Source organism: Sciurus carolinensis, chromosome 14 (genome assembly GCF_902686445.1).
Source record: "Sciurus carolinensis chromosome 14, mSciCar1.2, whole genome shotgun sequence".
Classification (NCBI taxonomy): Eukaryota; Metazoa; Chordata; class Mammalia; order Rodentia; family Sciuridae; genus Sciurus; species Sciurus carolinensis.
The window spans coordinates 50,187,241-50,215,218 of NC_062226.1; the positions used below are offsets into that span (position 1 = coordinate 50,187,241).

Genomic DNA, 27,978 nt, shown 5'->3' on the forward strand with positions numbered 1-27,978 from the left:
GATTTCCAGAAGTACACCTGCCACAGAAAAAAACATGACGAAGATGAGGAAACAAGGGGACCAGGAGACAAAGAAAGCAAAGCAGAAGAACCAAGAAAGCAGAGGTGCCTGCAGTCCAGGAGAGGAGGGAGCTGCTCATAACCAAAACTTTCCATGGCTTTTTTTGCTCAAGAGAAGGGAAGAAAATTGGAAACAAGAGCATTCGCTTTGCCATTAATAGAACTCCTTCTTTGTTTTTCCATTCAAATTAAAAACAAATCAAACCACCTTTTGTTCTGTTTATTATTTTTTTTTTAATTAAGAAACTAGAAAGGCAATGCTTCCTTTTCTCCAACTCGAACCTAATTGTCCATTTGCATTGGAAATGGATATTCCACAAAAGCAGATTCATTCACTATGTTACATCCATGTGCTCATTCAATTATATGCCACAAGTGGATTATCAATACAACTTGGTGCCCTGATAAACTGCTGGCTGAAAAACTAGGTTCCAAAACAATATGTACAATCTGATCCCTTCATTATTATACACATGGTGGTTATCTCTGTGGTTTAAAGCTGATTTTTAATCTTCTTTTAGTCTCCCATAATTATTCTTTTTATTGTTTTTAGTTATATATAACATTAGGACACACCCCAATATTGTCATGAAGGTCTGGAACTCAACCTGCTCTGATTCAATTTCCAGCACTTTCCACCCACGACCAACTCCCTGCTCCCTTCCCTCCACTCCATGCTGTCTCTCTTCAATCCATTTACTGTTTACTGTTTTGTTTTGTTTTTTTTAATTAGTGTCCTGTGGATTCACCTGATGCCAGAACCCACCACTGTGCCACATTCATGCATGTACATGACAATTCAGTCAGATTCATTCCATTATTCTTCCCTTTGCCTGCCCTTCTTCCTCCTCCTCAATCCCCTTTGTCTACTCTACAGATCTTTCTTCTATTTTGATGGAATTCCCTCTCCCTTTTTTCCCCCTTTCTCTCTTTTTAAGCATTCCCCACCCCATTTTGGATTAACTTCCACATATCAGAGAAAACATTCAACCTTTGACTTTTGGGGACTGGCTTATTTCACTTAACACAATAGTCTACAGCTCCTTCCATTTACCAGTAAATGTCATAATGTCATCATTCTTTATATTTCTATTGTGTATATGTACCACATTTTCTTTATTCATTCACCTGTTAAAGGGCACCTAGGTTGGTGCCATAGCTTGGCTAGTGTAAATTGTGCTGCAAAAAATATTGATGTGGCTGTGTCACTATAGTATGCCGATTTTATACCAAGGAGTAAGTCTCTCATAATTTCTGACTTTCCTACAATATACATAGAATATTTGAGTCATACTTTAAAGGAAATATATACTCACTTTATTACTTTGATCCTTGATCATTTTTCTACAACTAAATCTTATTTCCCTATTTCTCCATACCTTAAATAAAGCTTTATTTTCATATGACATCTAAAATTACCACCTTGTAAAATGACAATTGGCAAAGTGATCATTCTTTATTTCCTAATAACTGATATTTATAGGGTTTTTTTCCTATCCACCTACTTAAATTTTGTTTTACAGAGAAATTGGAAAGTTTACTATAGCTTTTCTTATTTTATAAACCAGAGTCAAATCTCTTTTAACATACATGGAAAACCTAACATAATTCCAAGAATGTTTTATACCATCCTACTGATAGGCATGATTACTGTCTCTCCTTCCCCAAAACAAAGCATAACAATAAGTGTTCCTGTCACATCAATTAAATATATGTCTGATGGTAACTACATGATCCATAAACATACCCCAGGAAAAATACCACACAAAAATAAAAAATATTAAGCAGAAGAACTAAAGAGTTTCTTTAGGTTTACAAAAATTTTTAATAGACAATGGTATCAGAAGGTGTAGATGTTACGTGCTACAATATGCATGAATCCTAAAAACATGTTATATGAGAGAAGTCATCACAAAATAACACATATTGTATCATTCCACTTATATGAAATGTCCCAAACAAGCAAATCTATAGAGACAGGAAGTAGATTATTGGTTGTGCTGGAGGGAAGGGAGGACAGGCAGAGATGGAGGCATTGGAAGCCAAGAGTTAAAGGGTACCAAGTTTCTTTTAGGAATGATGAAAATGTTCCAAACTTAATGGTAGTGATGCTTGAACAGCTCTGTGGATATACCAAAAACCACTGAATAATATGCTTGAAATGGGTTAACTTTATTGGATATGTATTTTCTCTCAATGAAGTTCTTTACAAAAAAAAAAAAAAAAAAAGTTTAGATTCAGTATGACCCCAAGGGAACAAATGCTTTGGCATCAGAGAAATCTAGGTTCAAACTTTGCCCATGCTATTAATTAATGATGTGACTTTCATTTTCCTCATCTGCAAAATGAATATTAACCTCACAAAGTGACTATGAAGATGCTTATAAAAAGGCTTACTAGAATTCTTGGCGATGGGTAAGGACTTAAATATTTGCTCTTGGCATTAATATGAAGATTACATTTTGTTTTAAACTCTATCTTAGGTAAATTTCCAAAGACATTACTGGGCTGGCTGTGCTTGTCAGAGTTCAATTTCGATGGCTGTAACTGGCCTTGTTACATTAATCAACACCTTTCCTAGAGCCTGAGCAGCTTTGATATCTCGTGTGTTCACTGGGCACCTGATTCATCTAACAGTGCCAGCTGCATCTAGCATGAAGCTCCCATAATATCATTTGGAAAGGCACCAGGGCCAAGTGAAGTACAGAGATTTTTAAAAGCGCTCATTCCACCTTTATGCTTTTATCCCTCTTTTATGTAATAAACTTTTAGCTGCTGCAAGAGTTTGGGGTTGAAGTTAACAAGGCCAGCAAAAGGAAATGAGAAGCACCAGGACATTGGCTGCTCCCGCCTAGGCTGGCTCTGGTTTTAAGCTTTAAGAAAGGGAAATAAAAGAGATTTGGAAGTTTCCTTTGACTCTATTCAGCCTAACCTCCAGGGTAGGAAAGAGGCAAGACTGGGCAGAAATCTGCCATAGACTAAAGAGTATGCATGTCTCCACAACAGCTTCTGACTTTTAACCCACAGAAATCCAAGTATGAGGTGGATTCTTTGGCGCACACCTATAATCCTAGCTACTGGGGAGACTGGGACAGGAGGTCTAAAGTCTCCTTCTCCCAACTCCCAACCCCTATATCAGAAGAAAATAAAGGTAAATTTCTATTATAAAAAATAATAAAGACTTAAGATTTCCTTCTCATTTATGTCAATGCATCATAAAGCTCATCCTCAGGTAAATCTAACCAAGTCATCAATACTGCCTAAATATGTTAGTATTTGCACAGGGCTCTCACATAATACATAATTGAAAGAATCAGGAATTTAGTTGAAATGGTCAACCATGTTTTCCCAAAACAAATAGCAAGACACATATGAAAGATTTATATCCTATATAGAAGAGTGTAAAGGGAAAGCAGCAGCCCCCTATAATGTAGGTATAAGTTCACATGGGCAAAAGCTTTGTGGATGATCACTATAATGATATGGACCAGAAGTTCCACTACTAAAAATTCATTGTAAGCAAATATTAGAGATAAGTATAAATATTAGAGATAGGATTATCTTCATATAATGATGTTATGGACAACTTTTGTTTCTAATTTTGCTAATATATATTTTCTGATTTTTGAATAAACATACTATATGATAAAATATGTTAAAATCAATATGCATATTTTTAAAATTATTATGAGGTTTCTTTTGTATTAATTTCATGTGTCTACTGCAACAAATGACCATAAACCAGGTGCACACACCTGTAATCCCAGAGGTTTGGGAAAATGAGGCAGGAGAATCACAAGTTCAAGGCCAGCCTCAGCAATTTAACCAGGCCCTAAGCAACTCAGTGAGACCCTGTCTCAAAATTAAAAATAAAGGCCTGCATTTGTAGCTCAGTGGTGGGTTTAAAACAACACAAATTCATTCTCTTGCAGTTCTGAAAGCTCAAAGTCTGAGGTGAATTTCATGAGACTGTAATCAAGGAAGCTATTGTGGCTCCAGGGGAGAATCCATCTCCCTGCCCTCTCTTACCTCAGAAGCTGGTTTCATTCCTTAGTTCATGATGCCACCTGCACACCCATCACCTGAAACCCTCTGTTTCAGCATCACATCCTTTTCTTCCTCTTCTGTAGTCAAATCTCTCACAGGACTACTTCTTATTACATTTAGGTACCACCCAGATAATCCAGGATAATCTACTCATCTTGAGATTCTTAACTGGATCACATATTCATTGTCCCCTTTGCCATATAAGGTAATAACTGCAAGTTTCTCAGGTGAAGACCTGAATATCTTTAGGAGCCATTATTCAGACTTCCTCTGGCATGATGAAAATATTTCTATAGTTTGATAGTGGTGAGTGATGCAAAATTTTGTGATATATTAAAAAACACCAAATTATATACTTTAAAACAATGAATTTTATAACATGTGACTCACGTCTCAATAATGCTGATTTTTTTTTTTATTTTAAAGTCACACTCATCAGGAAAGAAAGTTATTTTTACATGGTGCAAAACAACAACAACAAAAGGCAAATAATTTGTGCACCGTTGTGCTTAGGCATAAAATGACAGAATGAAGAAATTCCATAAAGTAAAGGTTCGCAGGACCTCAGATAAACCTAACAATAATCCATTTCTGGAAACAGCATAGTTAATAAAATGATGGATATTTATCCTATATTCACTTATCTCACAAACTATAATGGACTGCCATACTTAACAAAGGAGAGATGGTATTCAACCAAGCAGTCTTTATGTGGAAGCCCTACTCTTCCTTCAGGATGCCTTGCTATTACAGGTGACATATAAAGCTCTGAAGCAAATGCAGGTAAGGAAAACCATAATCTATATACAAATTTAATAAAGTTGAATTCTTCTCTTTTTAAGGTCAAAGGTAAATAAGAAATATCACAATTTTTCTCATTCCTCAGGACAAGCTTATACACAAACCACTTTAGGAACTGTTGTTTTGGACAATGATCCCAAATTTCAATATTGAACAACCAAGTCACTGGGGAACACATTTAAATAGGGTGTAGGCTTCATCTATGCAGGTTCTGATTCAGTAGACTTGGTTATACAAAAACTTTGGAGACCCTACTGTACACACTAAACATCACAGCTATTCATTATCCTACCAAATCCATAACATGGAGAGAGGAGCTGAGATAAACAAGTGAACGAGAAGGAAACATCCTCCAACTGAAATTACAAGTGTTACATAAATGAAACAGGGTCAATAGCATCCTTTTGTTTGACCTGTAATTCTACCATTTCAGATCAAAGTCATACGACCCTGTCAATTGTTTCAGCAAGCAAATTGCTCAAATGACAATTTACATAAGTAAAAGCAATGTGTCATGGCTCTGAAGCAGAAAGAATGGTGCCCCAGAGAACATTTTACTCACTGCTGAATTTAGAACCTAAGGCATAATACATTCCACCATGCTATTGTGAGACTTTTAATGAAGCTAAAAAAAAAAAAGAAGAAGAAGAAGGGGGGGGCAAGGCTTATATGGTATGAAGTCATCTAAATCACAAAAGATAACTGGCGTCCACTCAGAACATTGAAAAAGGCTTTAGAATGACATCAACCAATGGTAGAGTTCAGACTCTAAGAAATCCTTTCCTGTGAACTATAAGAAGCCTCTCAGACTTAAAATTAAACAAGTTTTAAAAGAAAATGCATTTATTACATTCTTAAATACTACTTCTGGGTTTGCATGCATGTTATTAAGTCATTCTGAGAAATTCCATACCCATGAAGAGACTTGTTGAAGTCTCACTACAAGCAAGTTAATGTCCTTTCACTAAATGCAATAAATGTGATTTTCATCATCTAATCAAGGTTAACTTCAATCAGGAGTCGCTACTTTTCATAGAAATGAGCCTCTTGGTTATCCTTTATGCTAGGCAGGAAGAAGGTAAGATACTTCCATTCTTTGGAAAGATTTATACAGCACAGAAACAGGTTTAAGCAGCACCCCTATGAATGCCATTTTTGATAAAAATATGATTGTAGGTCACTTGAGGGCATATGCTGAATAAAATGCTCTTTTGAATAGAACTTATAAATTTCTTTGAAGGTATCAAAACAATAGTCAGATCTCTGAATCCAAAAGCCTTTCAAAACATTAATGTCATTTATTCTACTGCCCTCCTTCAGAGATTGTCTGTCTATGCCCCGTGTCCTCATTTACCCCCCCAAAGAAAAATCTACTCCTGTAAAAGCTTAAACAAATATATTTTATTCACTGGAATGGCAGAATGGTACACAATTAGCATCATTTTAGTCATGTCATTATTTCCAGCTCAGTGGCATTTATTCAGATGAGCACAATTTGCAACCACTGAGCCAAACTCCTCTGATGTTAACTGGCATCATTAAAACCCTCCCAGTGTCTAATTCGTTTGATCTTTTAAAGAATGCCCTGGGTTTGTGACTGAGAGCCGGAAACTCACGGCTGGACATCCTGAACAGTGTTCATGTTGGTCACAGACTACTCACATCACCAATAATCCTCAGAGACTGTGGTCCTGATTCAACTGAGCAAACTTTTCATAAAAAAATTCTTTAAACACAAAATTAAGTTTAAACCCATTTACAATAACATACCAGGGGCAGTGGGAGATCCTAAATGTTATAACTTCAAAAGCTGAGTTCCTAGACTTTTAATAGTAAACTGATTTAAAAGATCATAACAAATCTGGGAATGGCAAATGGCAGATGGCAAAGAACAAGGGGTTGAAGAACAGAAGCAAAATCAGAAAGTGAAAGAACTTCAGGGCCACAATTTTAAATTTTCCTACTGCAAATGCTTTCCTTAAAATTTTTTAAACCAATTAAAGAGTAGTAAAAAGCTAAATTCTTTTCTATTTAAAAAAAAAAAAAAAAAAACATTATTTCTCTACACATTTTACACACAGCTTGTGTGTGGTATGTGCTGAATAGTATACATTATATAAATGTAATGCAGGCAAAATTTTATTTTGAAAATGAAAAACCATATTTAAAAATCTACTTGCAGGGAGACAAAGTAAATGTTATAATGTCTACAAATGTTTAATAAAAGACAAGTTCCTGCTGTCTTTTTAAAGTTAAAAAGAAGGCCAAACTACAACTTTCAACTGCAAAGAGTCATTGTGTAGTATATAAAAAGCTCAGCATGGAAATAGATTCAACAAATGTACAAAAAGAGTTTTCATGCCCAGGAAGAACTGAAGGCATCAAAAAATAGGCCCCAACTACAAATAACAGAGCTCAGTTCAAAAAAGACCAGCAAATTTATTCTCTAATGCATAGCAAATTAAACTTAATCAACAACTCTGCAAGGTTAGACAGGCAATCCACCTTTAAAAGTCTCCACAAACAAAACATACGAACAACAAAAAAGGTTCCTGGGTGTAATAAATACTGAATCCACAGTAGGCGACAGAAGCCTTACTGTACATAGCTGAGAAAACCTGCCATCAAACAATGGATCACATTTCCATACTAAATTATATTTATCACGCTAAAAAATGCTTAAACAAAATGTAGGATTTCTATTGGCCATTTTTATATCACACTAACTGCCTAAAACCTTCCAAACCTGCTGAGTCCCATTGAAAATTGTTCCCACCCCCTGGGGCTCGGAAGGAGACACTAGACAAAGGGTTAGGATGATGAGAGAGGGCACAGACAACTACCTTCCACCATGATTTCAGAAAGTAAATAAATAAAAGGGGATAGAATAGCCAAAACATAACCTTGGCACGAGGTATTTCCGGGGAAATCACTGCTGTGACAAATGGCCTGAAATGAACTCTTCCAGCGGTCAAGAATCCCCAGGAAAGGCCCCTCCCCTTCTTATCTATTGCTCAATTGTACAATACTCTGCTTTGAAAATATAACACCCTCATGGAGCTGGGCAAGATGAAAGAGCTTTTCTTCATGATTCTGCAACGCCTATTAATTTTTGCTACAACAGACTCACAGCTGACTAAGGAAACCGGGCTGGCACTGCCTCACATCCCCATCCTAAGACTTTAAGAGAGGAAAAAGTTAAAAGTGAATGAGCCCTCTTTTTAAGCACAATGTATTGATTTTCATTTCTGCACACACTATAAGCTGTTTCTTCTCCAACCCTAGGCAATTTGTTTAGACAGGGAGTTATTTTCCCCCTTGAAACATTAGTAGCAATGTTACTTGATTCCTAGGCAGTTACAGAATTATCTTTCAGGGATATTATGACTCATTCACTGCCACTTAGAGTCGCTGATTTCTCAATGACTGAAGAAGCAGAACTCAAACTGTTCCCAAAGTACACTGACACTTTTATCATGGTGAAGCAACATGATAGAGTAGGAAGAGCAGAAATTACAATCAAATGAAAGCATTCAAATCTCCATGTTTCACATATTTCCATGTTAGTTAGATATGTGAGACTTTCTAAACTCATTAGTAAACATCATCCACAACACTATTGTGATGCTTGATATAGGATGTAACTTATAACAAATGACAAACATGGTAACAGGCACTAAAAAAGTAGTTTTTTGTTTGTTTTTTTGTTTGTTTTATTGAAGTAGAGTAAATTATATACCTGCCAAAAGTACAGATCTTACCTATACAGTTGGTGAATTCTGACTAATGACACTTACACATAAGCACCACCTGACCAAGACAGAGACTCAGAAAATACAAGACAAAGGTGCACTTTTAAATTTTCTAGTAACCACGTCAAAAAAAGGAGAAAGAACTGGGCAGAGTGGCATGCGCCTTTAATTCCAGTGGCTTGGAAGGCTGAGGCAGGAGGATCACAAGTTCAAAGCCAGCTTCAGCAACTTAGCAAGACCCTGTCTCAAAATAAAAATATAAAAAGGGCTGGGGATATGGCTCAGTGGTTAAGCACCCCTGGGGTTCAATTCCTGGTACCAAAAAAAAGGAAAGAGATAAAACTATCTTGACCCAATATCTTCACTATATTTACAACCAATATATTCAAAAATATTCATCATTTTGATATGTACTCAATTTTTACTATTTTAACAATGAGATATAGTCACGTGATGCTTAATAAGATAGATACAATCTGAAAGATGTGTGGATGATTTTTGTCATTGTGCAAACGTCATAGAGCATACTTAAACTAAGACAGCAATGACATCACTAAGCAATATAATTTTATGGAACTGGTATCATATATGTAGTCAATTGTTGACCAAAATGTTATGCAACACATAACTGTACTTTGCATTTTTCTGTACTGTATTTTATACTTACAGAACATCACAATTTGAATTAGCCATAATTCAAGTGATCACTAGCCACATGTGGCTAACAATTACTAAAATGGATGGTGCAAACATAATCACTACCCAAAAATTTTCCTCATGTTCCTTTCTAGTCTACCCACTACCCTCACTCCAGGTCAATCACCACTGACTTCCATTCTCATATATTAATTTAACCTATTCTTGAATTTCATTTAAAAAAACTGCATCACACAGTATAGACAGACTTTTTTTATGCCTGACTCCTTTCATGTTAGTGCAAGTAGCAGCGATTTGTTCCATATTCCATGACACAAATAGGTAATTTACTTATTCATTTACTAGCTGGTGGACAGTTGCATTACTTTCAAATATGCTGTCATTAATAAAGCTAAAATGAATATTCTTATATAAGTCCTCTTCTCCAAGATGTGGTATTGCTACGCTTTTTAGGAGCATCCATTTCCAAATGATCAAGGATGTTGTCAACACTTTCACGTGTTTACTGACTACCACATAATATCTTTTTTGTTTGTTTTTTCCTGTGATGCTAGGGATTGAACCTAGCGCTTCACAAACACTTGATCACTGAGCCACATTCCCAACCCACATAACAAGTTTTATCAAGAGCAATTCAAGAAGATGTAGGAAGATTTGTTACAAAGACAAACTGAGATCACATCCAAAGTTACTTGTAATATTGAAATAAGGGTCACCCTCACAAGGACTACCTGGGTCAGGTAGATTGTTTAAATATGGGAAGTAAAAAAAAAAAAAATGCAGAAAATTAGAGTATACACACATCTAAAGGAAATGCTAAATGGTTCTTTGCACCAAGTGGTGACTGCAGGGTGGAAGGGCAGATGAGGTGCTGCATGATATTCCTGTCTTATCAAGAGAGAGTAGATATCCTCTCTGTAGATTTTTTATTAATACTGAATTAATTCTTTAAAACATCAATTCTATAGTAATCAAAAAATAGGCCATAATTTTATAAACTCTGATTTGCATAAGTTAGTGGCTTTTACCTAAGGACAAACTTCCTTATTAAGACAAACATGAAATCCTTCAAGCATTATAGTTTTCTGGTCCAAGATGGTACCTATTAAGACAAGGTGAGAAGCAAGCAATTGGTCAAGGAAACTCCTCTTTTCTGGCAACTCTCCTATATGACATCTACATTTTGGTTTTTAGTAAAAAATGTAGGTAACAGATAATGATTCATCCATGGTAATGCCTGCCTAGGGATATCTCTGCTGTTTGGGGAAGACAGATAAAAAAGATATGTTAGTAGGAATGAAAAACTGTATAACTACTTCAGAAAACACTCTAGCAGTTCCCTAAACATTTAAAAGTTTCCATAAGAGTGGATCCAGCAATTCCACTCTTGGATATATACTTTAAAAAAAAATCCACACAAAATCTTGTACACAAATGTTCAGAGCACTGTTATTTCCAATAACACACACACAAAAACAAGCAAGCCAATTGTCCATCAACTGATGAATGGATAAATAAAATCTGATGCACCTACATAATGGATTCTACTCGGTCATAAAAAATGAAGTATTAATACACACTACAACAATCCCTAGAACCCACACACACACATAAAAAGAAAGAGAGCAAGAGAGAGAGAGAGAGGAAAGAAGGAAGGAAGGGAGGAAGGGAGGAAGGAAGGGGAGAGGGAGGGAGGGAGGGATGAAGGAAGGAAAAGGAAACGAAAACGAGGCACATAAACAGAATAGCAAAGAAGAACATAATATGTGTGTTTCATCTACCTTTTATATGGTTGGATAAACTCTCTGAAATAAAGGGCCCCCAAATCAAGCTCATGCTTTCTCAGTATCCCATACTTAGAAGTTTCAGAACAAAATTGTTTCACTCATCATTCCTATAAGTTGTTGAAAAACAACTTGTCTAAGCAGGGACTAAAGGCAAGGAAAAAGAGAATATTGAAAGGATCTGAAGAGACTTTTGTACCAAATGGTAACACAAGTGGTCAATAAGAATAAGAAAAGATGTTCAATGTCATTCATCATCAGGGAAATATAAATACAAATCACATCAAATACCAGTTCCTACCGGCAGAATGGGCATTGTATTAAGAAAATAAGTTAAGCTTTGGAGCCAACTTAGGTGCCCTTCAACAAATTAATGGATAAAGAAAATGGGGTATATATACACAATGGAGTATTACTCAGCCATTAAGAATGATTTTATGACATTTGCCAGTAAATGGATGGATCTGAGACTATCATGCTAAGTGAAATAAGCCAATCCCCAAACACCGAACATCGAATGTTTTCAGATATGTGGAAGCTAACCCACAATAAGTGGGGGGAGGGGAAGAATAGATGTTCAGTGGATTAGACACAGGGGAGTAAAGGGAAGGGAAGGAGGATGGGAAAAGTAAAGACAGTGGATGAAGCTGACATAATATTCCTAGGAAATGTGTGAATATACCACAGTGAATTCCACCATAATGTATATCACAAGAAGGGGGTCCTAATTTTTTTTTATTGTAAACAAATGGGATACATGTTGTCTCTCTGTTTGTACATGGCATAAAGGCATACCATTTGTGCAATCATAGATTTACATAGGGTAATGTTGTTTGATTCATTCTGTTATTTTTCCCCTTCCCCCCACCCCTCCCACCCCTCTTTTCCCTCTATACAGTCCTTCCTTCCTCCATTCTTGCCCCCCTCCCTAATCCTAACTCAAACCCTAACACTAACCCCTCCCACCTCCCATTATGTGTCATCATCCACTTATTAGCGATATCATTCGTCCTTTGGTTTTTTGAGATTGGCTTATCTCACTTAGCATGATATTCTCCAATTTCATCCATTTGCCTGCAAATGCCATAAATTTATCATTCTTTATGGCCAAGTAATATTCCATTGTATATATATACCACAGTTTCTTTATCCATTCATCAATTGAAGGACATCTAGGTTGGTTCCACAATCTGGCTATTGTGAACTGAGCAGCTATGAACATTGATGTGGCTGTATCTCTGTAGTATGCTGATTTTAAGTCCTTTGAGTATAGGCCAAGGAGTGGGATAGCTGGGTCAAATGGTGGTTCCATTCCAAGTTTTCTAAGGAGTCTCCACACTTCTTTCCAGAGTGGCTGCACTAATTTGCAGCCAAAGGGTCCTAATTAGAATAAAATATATATTCCATGCTTGTATAACTATATCAAAATAGACTACTATAATGTAACTAAAAAGAACCAATAAATTTTAAAAAGATAAGAGATCATAAGTATTAGTGAGGATTAATTAGAGAAATTAATCTAAGTATTAGTGAGGATTAATTAGAGAAATTAGAACCTTCATACAACATTGCTAGTGCCAATGTAAAATGGCAATAACTTTGGAAATGTCTGGTAGTTCCTTCAATGGTTAAAACAGAGTTACTGCATGACCCTGCAATTCTACTCACAATGCTAGACCTCCAAAATGAAAACATGTCCACATAAAAACCTGTAAACAAATGTTCAGAACAGTATTATTCATAATGCCAGAAAAATAAGAATAAATCCAAATGTCCATCAATTGACAAATAAATAAATGAAATGCGGTAAAGCCATATAGATTATTATTCAAATATAAAAAAGAAACGAAGTACTGACACCTGCTACAACATACATAATGTGAATACACAATGTGTATGAAGGAAGCTGGTCACAAAAGACAACAGACCATATATTCTGTTTCCACTTATATGAAACATCCAGAATAGATGAACTTGTTGAAAGAGAAGATAGATAAGCAGTTGCCTAAGGCTGGGGGGAATGTGGAATATGGGGGAAAGGATAAGAACCAAAGGGTATGGGGTTTTATTTGGGCAGGACAGGTGATAAGGATGTTCTAAGAATTGTTGTGGAGATAGCTGTATGACTGTAAATACATTCAAAACATTGAATGATAACACATTAAATGGATGAATTATACTCAATAAAACTTATTTCTAAAAGAGTAAGAATATTGTTTCTTAAAATCATTATTCTGTATAAAGTCAGAAAGCAAGAAAATTAAATGCCAGATGGAACATAAGGAAAAGAATGCAAGAATATTATTTTCTGGGCTTGGTTGTGGCTCAGTGGTAGACCGCTTGCCTGGCATGTGTGAGGTCCTGGGTTTGATACTCAGCACCACATATAAATGAACAATATAAAAGATTCACTGACAACTAAAAAAAATTTAAGAAAAAAAAGAATATTATCTTCCTTTGAAAATGATAAACCCTTGGATTCAAGATAAATAAAATTACTTTTTTTTAATGCCCACATTTTTCAAAGGAAGGAAACCTGGGAGTAGCAGAAGAACATGAGGCTCAGAGTCTTGGGTCTACTTCTGTGAGCCACGTGACCTTCAGAAAGTTAGCTAAATCACCAGAGTCTCCATGTCCTCATTATAAAATGAAATCTTACAATCCCTATATCATATGATATCCAAGTTCATACTAGATACCCACAAAATGTTAGCTATAGTTTTTAAAAAGTGGTTCAGTCCTAAAAGGGAAATGTAAAAAGTTCAAATCAACATGTCAATAATGTAAAAGAAAGCATAAACTTCTTTTCTAATTCCAAACTGTCAAATTACACTCTTGTCTTGATGGCCAGCCAAGACTCCCAGAGGCTTCTATTTTTTGTTCGGCAAAGAAACACTAGAGAAACCCTACTGGAAACTAAATCTTCACCCTGACAGAGCTGGTATTTGGGTAGACTCCATCCTTTCCAACACCTCTCTTTGGCCACCATGCAAATGAGCAAGCAGCAGTAACTCTAAGACTCTACTGATGATAAATAAACTTCACATTGTGACTTCAAAACAGGTGTTGTCAACCTTAGGAAAAGTGTTACCTCTTACACAAAAGTAAAGTTCAGAAAGTCCTTGCAAAATTTGATTCTACACAGCTTTCTAACTGAGATGTTTTCTCAAAGTTGGGCTTATTCTGATTATTCTTATTCTTGTAGATTAGGTTCATTTTGTTGTTTCAGGATATCTTTCTCTGCTCTTAATGATATTTGAAAGTCAAGGATCTGAAAAGTAATGGATAGACAAATCACTACCAAATGCTGCTGGGAAATGGATTTTTAACTATGCTGAATATTTTCATTCTTGAAACTGGTGGCAGGCAGAGCAAACAGCTTCTAAAAATGCATGCTGATGCCCCAGGACAGCACACTGGCCAGAAAGCAAAAGATTAGTCCAAAAGTAGTGAGTGCGGTCCAGCCAGGGCTGCTGAATTCTGTGGGTTTTAAAACTTCTACACACAGCACAGACTATCACAACAGCAGCTTCACAAATAACGGAAGCACACACACAAAGCCTGGAAAGCCTTAAACAAAACCAAGATATACAGTACTACCATCAAAATGCAAAGGGAAATAGATTATTTCTACTTATTTAGATAAACATAAAGCTATTCATTACCAAACATTTAAAAAGAACACTTTTATTAACAAAACTAACAGGAACATAGTTTCAACAAATACTACAACTCAGGACATTTATCGTTTCTATAAAGAAAGCAAGGGATGTATAATGTATGCATATCAAATAAGCATAAATAAGTATAAATAAGTAAAAATAAAGTATTTATAAATACTTTAAATAAGTATAGTTTATACTCTAGACAAGGAACAGGTGAAAAACAAAGGGTAACAAAGCAATTCTTTAAAGTAAAATGAAGTTAACTGCTGGTATTGCTTTATTATTTATTAATGCCCATCTTGCTATAAAAAGGACTTCAGGAAACTAACAGCTTTATGGATAGACAACAAACGGAATTCTTATTTAATATGCAATATATTAGTGAAGTTTCTTAAAAGAGAATTTTGATAAAAATATGTGGGACTTCGATTTCATAATGTTAGTGGGGGGCATAATGGGAAAGGAAACCTTTAATCAAATGCAGGAAGGACTACTGAGGCATCAAAATAAGAGACAGGTTTTATAAAATATCTCAATAAGATGGCTCAATTCTTCTAGAGTACAAAAGAATGTGAGAATGAAGTAGCACTGTATAATAATGGGGGTAATCATTTAGATTGGGAGACTAGAGTTGGGACAAAATATTCAGCAATTCCAACTGCTCTCGGTTAAGTACACGATGGAGTAGCAATAGCTTTTTAATGAAAGAATGAGATGCCATTTGGAAGAAAAAGTTAAATTACTATCACATCACATATTAGTTTCAGGGGAAAAATTAAAGAATTATTTAGTCCCTCCTTGAGGGCACTAATTATATCCAAATAAGTACTAATTCATATCCAGAGAAAGTTCAACATTTAGAGAACATCTATATGGGTAGATACTAGTAGACATTATGCTAAGTTTTTTCTCTATAATCTGATTTTATCTTCATTTGAAGAAACAAAGTCTCTGAGAGGTTAATTAGCTAAAGGACACACAGGTAACAACTAGTATATATCAGATAAAGTTCCACAAGTGTCTAAAACAAAGATGCTTTCAACCACACCAGGGAACATTTTTCATATCTTGAGTACTAACCACAGAAAATGATGATGCCTTACAAAAATGGAAAGAGAAAAGCCAGTGCCAGACTCAGGGCATCTTTTATGAGTTAGTAAGCCTTGGCAGACCATAAACCTTACAGGAACAGCAGAAAGGATTGGAATTCTAGAAATAGTAAGACTGAATCATGATTTATTAGGGAAAAAAGTTAATTTCAGAAATGAATTGATGCCTATTTGTAAAAAATAACAAAATACTTCAAAATAGTAAAAATGGTCAATTTTGGGAAAGGGAAGTATAGAATTCTCTCAGTTTCTGCTCAAAACTGGTTTAAACATGAGGCTTAGATTTATTAGTATAAATAAATCTAGTCTAGTAATATGATTATTAAAATGAATTCCCAAATCCCTAAAGTGATTGAAGGAATAAGCAGTAATCCCTTCCTGTAACTGTCTTCTACCTTAAAGTTCTAACAACTTCTCTAACTACTGAGCACATGATTTGAAAGCACTGTCCTTACCACACACCAGTTTCCAAATAGCATTGATGTTCACTATCTGATGAAGTGTCCACACAAAAGAACACAAGTTTATTCTTTTACCAAGATCCTGAACAAAGATCTAACTTCTCTCTGAGGTCTATTTTTCTCAGTCATAAAAGGTGATAATTCCTATGTTGCAGAATATGTACCAGAAAAGCACTTAGCACAGGGGCTTGAGCATATAAACACTCAATATAGTTGTTGCCTACATCCTTATATGATTCTTTCATTATCACCCATAATTAGCCATAACCTAAAGAGAATTCCACTTATTCTCATTCACTAAAAGCAACAATATATACATTCACCATGTCAAAAACTTTGGCTAGGTCAATGAATGGTCTTTGATGCAATTATCATATTTTTTTCAAGATAGTAAAGATTCTCTGCTATGTTGTAATTCTGGAAGTAGTCTAAAGTTCAGAAAATGGCTTATGAGTTCAGTTCTGATGCTTACCCTCCCCAACTTCTAATCACTGGGAAAGGAAGATTCCTTTGCCAATCATCAAGTCAATATTAATTTTTGCAGGTTACATAAATGTCACTGGACTGCACCAATTTCCTCATCTCACCTGAATCTAAGGTGTTCTAGTCACAAAATTAAGTAATACATTCAAGAGTTCTACAAACATAAATATCCTTTCTGTTTTAATAAGAATAAATAAGAACAAGGAAAAAGACAAAAGTCAGATTTTCTTTGGTGAGAATGTCCACATGACTAGATGTTTTAAGAAACTTTTCTAGAAATAATTTTAAAGATACTTCTTTACTCTTCCAAACAAAAATCTCTGAGAATTAATATTCAGACTTTTATTACCTGAATCTAATCTTATATCCTGGTAGCTACCATAGCTTTTAAAATGATTTTCTCCAGTTAACCAAAACAACTTGAAAGCACCTACTTCAGCTTGGCAGAGTGCATGAAGACCTTGTAACACCAAGGCTGCTGGAGTAGCTTGATCAGGCTTGGTGCACTCATTCAACACCTGAGAAATGGCTGCCAACATGTCCGCACCATGTTGATAGGGCCTGCAAGAAATGACGATTCTAAATCAAAATTTGAGACAAAAAGCTATCACTATTACCAGTTTTTGTTTTCATTTTTATAGTACTAGGGATGAAACCCAGAGCATTACACACTGAGCTACATCCCAGTCCTGTTTTCTTTTCTTGCGTTTCGAGACAGGTTCTTGCCAAGTGTGCCCAGGCTAGCCTTGAACTCACAGTCCTCCTGCCCCCACCTCCCAAGTGGCTGGGATTACAGACACGTGCCACCACACCCAGCCCCATTCCCACATCTTTTGAGCAAAAAGCATTATTACTTTTCTTTCTCCAAGTACCTAATATATGTTGACCCTCAAATACTAACATCATGTGTTTCTCTGTAAATTTGTATAATCATGTTCATTTCTACTATGACGATGCTCATTTTTTACACAGAAATATTATTCAAAAAATATTTCATAACAAGTTTTATTCTCCTAAATCAGAAATCCTATCTTGTCTGAATTGAGAAAAAGTCAAGTCTATAATAATGATAAAAAAAAATACTGACTTATCTTATTGAGATTATTAGTAAAGACAGAGCTATTTTAGCCTGGTGGCTGCTCTGAGACCAGGCACTATGAAAGCAGAGATTTGATCATAAGATGATTTATGGTAGTAGAAATACCAACATCATAATACTCATCACAGTACTGAAGATGATAAAAATACTGATAGAGAATACAACTGAGTGCCTGTCTTCCACCAGGCACAGTCAGAACACTTCACTCATCCTTCTCCCCTTCCTCCTATCTGTTCCTCGTCTACCATGCTGTCCCCAGAGCATCTTTAACTTCAGAGTTACACAGGTCTTTCTCTGAATTCCTGATTGCGCTCAATGATATATTTTTCTAATTAACAAAATGTCAATAGAGGAAATGGTCTCATGGGATTCCATTTTTTCATTGCCCCACAAATGGAAATGATTTTCTAAAGCTGGAAAAATCGGACCTATCATAAGGTAATATCTGAAAGGAACACTGAATCGGTTATCCATAATCTCTGAACTGTCCTGATAGCCAGCCTCTCCTGAACCTCAGCCTTAAGTATGTAAAATCAGAATGTCTGCTATTAACCTCTCATCTCTGAAATTTTTTCCATGCCAACATCTCAATAAAATGCAGACTCCCAGGTCTTGGGCTACATATTTTTTATAATTTGCTCTGAGGCAAATGTTTTTGTGTTGCAGAAAGGCAGAAGCCTAGAAAATAAGCAGAATCGCTAGGGCTTAGATTCCAATAATTCTGACCAGGATGAAACAGGAATCATCCATATGATCAAAATCTGGGCCATCTGATCACCTGACTGAAGGAAGCACCATCCACACTGTAGTCACTGACAATAAGTGAGAAGCCCCCAGAATGCTACAAGGCAGAGGCACAATCAATACACAAAACCGCAGAACTATGAATGAATTCAAAAGCACTCAATCTATTTCCTCTGCAAATATTTTTACCTCATCCTATGCAAGAAAAAAAAAATGGAAAGCTAGAGCTTTGCTTGTGTTATTTCAGTCTTACCTCCTCTAGCCTATTTAGTAATCTCTAACCTAGAACTGTCAGCTCCCTATTTTTATCTATGCTTAAAGTTTAGATGGAAATTCAACATCATTTCCTTCCTTGTTATAAGTCCTAATAATTCCATACAATGAGTCACACATAAGGTCTTCCCTATAAAAACACTAGGAAGAATATAAAAAAGAATGTCTTAGGACTATAGTCCACTGCTTAGCTTTCAGGAATTTACATACAGAAAAATAGAAAACATTGCATCATATGTTTTACTATAATATTAAATTGTTATCCAGAGATATAAATATCTCATAAGTATAGATACAAGACTAGACCTGCAAAGGAAAGACATACTTGCTTCTCAAAGTTAATGTACAGTAGTACTAAATTTTGCAATCAGCCAGGTGTGATGGCACATGCCTGTAATCGCAGCAGCTTGGGAGGCTGAGGCAGGAGGATCATGAGTTCAAAGTCAGCCTCAGTAAAAGTGAGGTGCTAAGCAATTCAGTGAGACCCTGTTTCTAAATAAAATACAAAATAGAGCTGGGGATGCAGGTCAGTGGTCAAGTACCCCTGAGTTCAATTCCCAGAACCCACCAAAAAAGAAAAAAAATTGTAATCAGAAAACATGCATTGAAAAATTCTTTATTCTTTCATAAAATAGAAAAAATTTAAGGTAAAGAAACATATATATGTATTTATATATATATATAAGTATATATATATATCACAATACATATCCCTAAGAATTAAGCACATCTTACCTTTGCTTGCATATATCTCTGATTGATGCCGCTTTTGCAATCAGTTTTTCCCACTGCAGCTCCTTGCCCACAGAGAGAGAAGGCACATCAGACATGGCCATGAAACGCTGAAGCTCAGGATACACACGATCCTAATAAGGCAATTTCACGAAAAAGGTAATTTCCAATGTAAGTTGAATAATCATTATCTCCTTTTATGCAGCATGTTCACCTCCAAATCTTACATTTGCATTGAAATTATAATGCATTTCTTCTAATCAGCATAGAAGAATGCTGTTGTGATTACTGAGGATTTTCTTACAGACCCATGTACCATTTCATTTCATAAAACAAGAAGAAAGTGGCTATGTGTCATCCTAATTACAAAGGCTCTAATTACTTACAACCATATTTCCATTACTTTCTTACACAAATGGAAATATAAATTTCATAAATAAGGAAATAAGATTATTTTATATTCTCAGTTACTCTGAGAGCCAATCAGAACTGACTGTATTATAGATCAAATACATCACAATAAATCAAAATTTCTCAATGCAATTGATGCCACTCATTAATACCACTAAATCAAAGCACTGTCACACATAATGACATTTTTCTTCAGTGAAAGGAACATGTTAATACTCATACAAGTGCATTTCTGAGCTTACTTGTTTTTCCCACAAAGATGTCAATAGGCGCAAAGTGACAGCTCTTAGTTGTGGGGTAGTTCCAAGCAGTTGGATTACTCGCAGAATCTGTCCTACACACACCTAGGAAAATATTAAAGGAAGTCTGGATTCATAAATGTAAATGTAAACAGCCTGAAGACTGTCAAAAGCATTTTAAATTCCTTACTATTAAGTGAAGACTAAAATGGAAGTTTACTGAAATATCACCCATCTTCTCAGAGGATGGGAAATAACTTTGGGAAGGGCTAGCTAGCAATCCTGGGGCACAGGACCTCAGGGAAAACTTTCTTTTTTTTTTCTCCCACTAAACTGATTAACATACTAACCTTGTGAACACCAAGCATCGGTAAAGTATACAATATGTCATTATATAATATAGGTTCCAGTGGTCTTCCCAATTTGAACATTAAAACTGGAATCAGATTAGGTACCTAAGATAAATGTAAATAATATGTTAATCATAACTTATTATAAATCAATGTTTATCTCTTTTTCTTGAAAGGAATATGACAATGAAAAAATTAGAAAACAGAAATGTCAGTTAGCTATTTGTTATTAATGGCAATTCCACTTTTTCATAGAACCAATAGCATTCCACTTTTTATAATTAGATTCCAAACAGTATTTTTCTTAGACAACCATGACATTAACTCAGAACAACACAAAAGTTAATATATATTTTACCCCAAAGAAATTTGCAGTTCTAACAAAGTCAAAATTTAAGCTATATTAAAAATAACAAAATTGAGGCTGGGGTTGTGTGGCTCAATGGTAAAGTGCTTGTGTGGCATGTGTGAGGCCCTGGGTTCGATCCTCAGCACCGCATATAAATAAATAAATAAATAAATAAATAAATAAATAAATAAATAAACAAACAGACCAATGACAAATAATAAATATTTTTTAAAAACCAACAAAATAACTCCCAGAATAATGAAATATTCTAGGGGTTCTTCCAATGCAAAATAATTAAAATTGGTATATTAAAAGGGACTGGGGATTAATGGATTAAAATTTCTCTAGGTTCCTATTTCAATCTTTACACATAACAAAATGAGAAAAAAAAATTTATTCATGGATCACACAACGTAAAATTATTAAGATGGAAATATTTCCCAAATTCATTTACAAATGCAATCCCTAACAAAATGGAAGCTGGTTTCCTTGCAAAAATTGAGACACTAGTCTTAAAATTCATATGTAAAAGCAAGATACTCTGAATAGACAAAACAATCTTGAGGAGGAAGAACAAAATTTGAGGACTCAAATTCAAATCTGGAATTGGGAAGTTTGAGAAATTCCAAATTTACTATAAGGCTACAATAATCAAAACTGTATGATACAAACATGAGAAGAAAAATATAGCTCAGTGGAATAGAATATAGGGTCCAGAAATGAATGCCTACATTTATAATCAATTTGTTTTTGACAGTTTTGACAGGGAAAAAAATGTCATGGGAAAAAATAAATGTATCTTTGTAAAATAGTGCTGAATTCCACCAACTGGATATCTACAGGTGAAAGAATAAAACTGGACCCCTTTCTCACATCATGATGGATTTCAGACCTAAATATAAGAGCTAAAACTAAAACATGTCTAGATAAAACCTGTAGATTAATGTAAATAGTAGCATTATTCATACTGTTCCAAAAGTAGAAACCATAGAAATGGTCAGCAACTGATAAATTGAAAAATAAAATGTAATATAACTAAACCAAGGAATATTGTTCAGCCATAAAAAGAAATGAAGTACTGATACAAGCTACAATACAGATGAACCTTAAAAACATTAGGCTAATGAGAAAAGTCAATTATAAGACACATGAGATCTCAATTATATGAAAGATATGCCCAGAATAGGCAAATCTAGAAAGAGAGAAATTAGGTTAGTGGTTGCCCAGGACTTTTGGGGGGATAGGGAAAGGGATCAGGGAGGAAGAAATAGGGAGTAACTAAAAATGACTATGGAGTTTCTTTCAAAGGTGATAAAAGTGTGCTCAAATTGACTGCAGTGAGATTTGTACAACTCTGTAAATATACTAAAAACCACTGAATTGTATACTTTGAATGAGTGAATTGAATAATATTATACCTTAATAAGGCTACTTTGAAAAATTCAATTCAAAATCATTTGATGAATGTCTACTAAGAGCGAGGTACTTAGTTTGGTAGTACAAAATGGAGTGCCAAAATAAAAAATTATATTTCATGTGCTGCATTTCAAAGGTTAGTTGTCCAGTGTTTGTTAATTTCCTCTATCTGTTCTAATCTTAGAAAGCTTGTTCCTTCTAAGGTTAGAAGACATCTCCTTTAATTCAATTTCAGGAAGGAAAAATATCTTCTTAACCTCACCACCAAAAAAGTGACGGTGAAACATTAATTCATTAATGATCCTGATCCTGCTGTACCATGGCGGCACGAGGAGTTCCGCATGCAATGACGGCAGCCTCTCAGCACACAGCCAGAATTTATGATGTTTTTAACAGAACAGAAATTCTATCACTCTCTCACCTTGGGCAAATGAAGGGAGACAAATTTTTGAATTGCCTTCTTATTTCCCATTTTAATTAAAACAAAAGGTTATCTTAGATTGCCTTGCACTGGTCTCGAATGAATTATACCCTTGTGGGAAGATTTCTACCAAGACACTCTGACAGATTCTTAGTTCTGGGAAAGGCAATCAGCGCATTTAGTGGCATCTTATAAAATAGTGTATTTCGTCATGTGGCTTTTAAACAAATGTTTTAATTATATTGTCAAGAGAGAAATAAAGCACTGTATTTATGCCTAAAAGTATGGGATTTTTTTTGGTTTTTGGTTTTTTTTTAAGAGCATTGGCCCTACAGAAGTTATGTGTCTTTTTCTCTGGCCACCTCAGAAATAAAGAAACAATGTGTGAAATAATCTTAAACTTAAAACAGTTTTGAGGGATGATAGCCCAAATTAAATGTCCAGCTAAATGGAAAGAATAAAACAATTGACATTTTACTTAAAAAAAAAAAAAAAAAAGATACAGTTGTATATCTGTGGAAAATATCTTTTTTGCATAATATTAAATGTGGGTTGAAGTGTTCATAATTAAATAACATGTAAATATATTTATTTATTTGAGATGTCATTACCAGCCCTTGAGCCTTATACTATTAAGAGGTAGGAGGAAAAGAAAAAGAATTTAACTAAATTTAAAATAATCTGGTAAGGACCCCCATAATTAATTATCTTGAGATCTGGCTTCAAAAATCTCAATGCTTTCTCTTTTCACATCCTGAGTTCAAGTCTTTGATAAACAAATTGATTTAGAATCATGGGATTGTTATGGGAGTCCCCATAAGATTATCCCAGTAGATTTCTCATCAGAAATCTTGCAATCCAGAAAGGAATGGGATGAAATAATCAAAGCAATGAAAAAAAAAAAAAAAAAAAAATACTGCCAACCAAGAATACTGTATCTGGCAAAACCATCCTTCAGAACTAGAAAGAGAAATAAAGATATTCCCAGATAAATCAAGCAGAGAGATTTCACTACCACAAGATCTGCCTTACAAGAAATGTTTAAAAAAAAAAAAAAAAAGTAATTCGAGTTGAAATGAAAGGACACCAGATGAGAACAAAGGCACAGGATAGTATAAAATTTTCTGGCAAAGGTAAATATTTATTAAAAAATACAAAATCCTATAATGTGGTAACATGGTGCATAAATCACTTTCGATTCTGGAATATGAGTTAAGACGAAAGTATGAATAATTAGAAGTCCTAAACTATGGAAATGGACAATCTAAGTAATTTGTAGCATCAGAAAGCAAAAAGTAAAAGAATAGAGTTTATGTATGTGATTCAAGTGTGCGTGTGTATGTATGTGTGTATATATATGTTGTCAATCAGCTTAAAATAGTGTTATGAGTACAAGATGTTTCATGTAAGCCTCATGGTGATCATAAAGAAAATAATCATGAGATACACAAAAGAAAATGAATATGGAATCAAAACACAACACATAAAATGAAGTACAAAAGATGACAACAAGAGAAAAAAGAGAGCCAACAAGCTACCAAAGAACAGTTAACAAAATGGAAATTTTAAATCCTTTCATGCTACTGATTGTTTTTAAAGTAAATGAATTAAACTCCCAATGAAATGACACAGAGTAACTGAACAAATGAAGAAAACAATATCCAACTATAAACAATCTACAAGGCTCATTTTAGATGAAACATAGTATGAAAGTTAAAGGGTATTCAAAACAAATGGTAATAGAGAACACAGTAACCATACTTAAGATAGACATTAAGTCAAAAATGTCACAAGAGACAAAGAAGGACATTACATAATGACAAAATTTACAAATATATGTGTATATATACATAAAGCTGATATATGAACCTAAATGTAAAAAGCAAACATTGACAGCAACACAATAATAGTAGAAGAGGGAAATAGAACACAACATAATAGTAGTTGAAGACTTCCATAATCCCACCACTTTCAGTAAGTAAAGAGAGGACTTGAACACCACTATAGACCAAACAGTACTAACAGACATACAGAACATTCTACTCCATAACAGCAGAAGGTGTGTTCCTCTCAATCACACATGGCACAGTCAGCAAGAGAGATCTTATGTTAGGTCACAAGATAAGTCATCAAATTTAAGAGTTTGAAATCATGCCAAATGTCCTTTTCAACTACAACAGAATGAAAATAGAAATCAATAAGAGAGGGAAACTAAAAAAATCACAAATACAGGGAAATTAGACAACAATTCTTGAACAACCAATGGATCAAAGAAGAGATCAATAGGAAAATTAGAAAATATCTTCAGACAAATGAAAGCACAACCAACCAAAACTTATGGAAAGAATAAAAAGCAGCACTAAGAAGTCTAGAGCTGTAAATGTCTTCATCAAAAAAGAAAAACAATCTCAAAAGAACCTAGTTTTATACCACAAGAAACTAGAAAACAAGAACAACATTGCTTAAAGGAAGAAGACAGATTTTATGAAAAGATCCATGAAATTAACCCATTTTTAGCTAGAGTAAGGGGGAAGGAAGAGACACAAATAAATAAAAGCAGATGTAAAAGAGGAGACACTGAAACTATGCTAAAGGAATAAAATGAATTATAAAAGACTAATATAAATGATTTTATTTCAACAAACTGGGTTATCTAGAAGAAATGGATAAATTCTGAGTAAAGTAAACCCATAACTGGGAAGGAGATTGAATTTAATTCAAAAATTAAAAAAAAAAAAAACTCCCAACATGATGGAACACACTTATAATTCCAGCTAATCAGGAGGCTGAAGCAGGAGGATTGCAAGTTTGAGGCCAGTCTAGGTAATTTAAGTGAGACTTTGTCTAAACAAAAAATTTAAAATGGCTAGAGATGTAGCAAAGTGGTAGAGTGCTTACCTAGCATATGTGAGGCACTGGGTTCAATTCCCAGTACAGCAAGGAAAAGAAAAAAAGACTCTCAACAAAAATTCCAAAGACCCAATGGCTTCACTGAAGAATTCTCCCAATCATTTAAAAATTAACATCAATCCTTCCCAAATCCTGCCCCCACCCCCCAAAAAAAAATTAAGGGAAAAAAATACTTCCAAACTAATTTTATGAGGCCAGAATTACCCTGATTACCAAAGTTGAACAAATATATAACAAGAAAGCAAACTACAGGACAAGATTCCTGATGAACACAAGTGCAAATATCTTCAAATAACTACTAGCAAACTGAACTCAGCAGCACATTAAAAAGGTCATTCACCATGATCAAGTGGGATTCATTTCAGGGGTGCAAGGATGTTTAAAACATGAAAAGCAATCAATATGACAGATCACATTAATAAAACAAAAGATAGAAATATCACATAATTATCTCAAGAAATGCAGAAAGAGCATTTGACAAAATTCAACACTTCTTATAATAAAAATAGAAGGAAATTAGCTCAGCATAAGATCTGAAATAAAGCTCCTAGAAGAAAACATGGCAGAAAAACTTTATAACATTGGTCTCACAATAATTTCTTTGATCTGACACCAAAAGCACAAATAAAAAGAGTAAAGGGGATTCCATCAACTAAAAATCTTCTCTGAAGCATAACAAGCAATTAACAGGGTAATTTGCAACCTATGGACTAGGAGGAAGTGTCTGCCAACCACTTATCTGATAAGGGGTTAATACCCAAAATATGTAAGGAACCCTACAACAAAATAATAACAACTCAATTTTAAGAGGGGAGAAGGATATTTCTCCAAAGTAAACATACAAATGGCTAACACATACATAAAAAGTTGCTCAATGTCAGTAATTGCTAGATAAATACAAATCAAAACCATTATGAGATATTACCTTACCTCGCTTCTGGAAAAATGACCATCATTAAAGAAAAAAAAAAAAAACAAGAAGAAATGCTGGTAAGGATTAAGGATGTAGAAAATTTGGAACTTTCAGACACAGCTGGTAGGAATACAAAATGGCATAGCCAGTATGGAGAACAGTATGGTGGTTATTAAAAAATTTAAAATGTAAAGAATAAAAATAAAACGATCATACAATCTAGCAATCCCACTAAAGAATATTTGCCCAAAACAATTTAAATCAGGATCTCAAGGAAAGAGTTGCACTCCTATATTCATTGCAGAATTATTCACAAAAGAATTAGAAACAACCTAAATATTCATCAATGGAGGAATGGATAAACAGAATGGGGTCTATGATATTCAGTCTTTAAAAAGAAGGAAAACATCATATGCTACAACTTGGATGAACTTTGAGGACATTATACTAAATGAAACAAGCCAACCACAGAAGGACAAATATTGCATGGTTTCCTTATTTGCAGTTCCTAAGTAGTCAAACTCAGAGCAGAGAGTAGAAATATGGTTGTCAGTGTACAGAGGGGGTAAAACTGAGAAGGTGTTATTCTTGGGTTTATGAAAATTGAAAATATTCTAGAGATCTACTGTATAATGCTTATATAGTTAACAATATTGAATGGGTTATACTCAGAAATTTGTTAAGGTAGATTTTATACATATATTTTAACCCCTCCCCAAAGGATCATGGGATTGTTTTCATGAGTCAGAAGAGGCCTTGTCAAGTTCATTTACCTTAACAACTTTATTATACATATAATGAAATTAAGATGCAGGGGGATCACAAGGTTTATTGGTGGTAAAGCGAGGAGAACAGCTCATGCCTCAGCTCACCCCTCCTTTCTGTCTTGGCAGAGAGACAGCAACAAAGATTCCAGACTATTTATTACAGGAATAAAGAGCTGTCATGGAAGTCTTCCATTAATTGGACAGTACCTACATACAGGGGGGAAAAAAAAAAAAAGAGGCAGGATGAGTCACAAACCAGCATCTCCCTGAAGTACAGCACACAAAGAACAAAGAAATTCTACTCTGAACTCCAGGAAAAACATACATATTGGCAACACTTACGAAGCGGCTGCACCGCCCCCCACACCAAATTATAGCATGATCTTTTAGACAGTTCTATAATGAAAATCATGAGTAGTTCTTTCTACTTATAAATTATAAGAAATAAAAAGGGCTCTGTTACTATCCATCATAGCATCAGATAAGAGAATATATAATGTTTGTAACTATCCCTCTTTCTTAAAACTATGAGAGAT

At 34.7% G+C, this 27,978-nt stretch overlaps 1 protein-coding gene across 1 annotated transcript in view; it reads right to left on the reverse strand.

Annotated features, from left to right (window-relative positions):
- The window catches only part of Focad (focadhesin), a 299,217-nt gene that overhangs the window by 131,425 nt on the left and 139,814 nt on the right, over positions 1 to 27,978 (reverse strand). Inside the window, exons 12-15 of the mRNA XM_047524416.1 lie at positions 20,667 to 20,771; positions 20,320 to 20,421; positions 19,670 to 19,800; positions 17,253 to 17,379 (exon numbers count right to left, since the gene is read on the reverse strand). Of these exons, the coding sequence (XP_047380372.1) occupies positions 17,253 to 17,379; positions 19,670 to 19,800; positions 20,320 to 20,421; positions 20,667 to 20,771 (465 nt within the window). The remainder of the gene's footprint in view (positions 1 to 17,252; positions 17,380 to 19,669; positions 19,801 to 20,319; positions 20,422 to 20,666; positions 20,772 to 27,978) is intronic.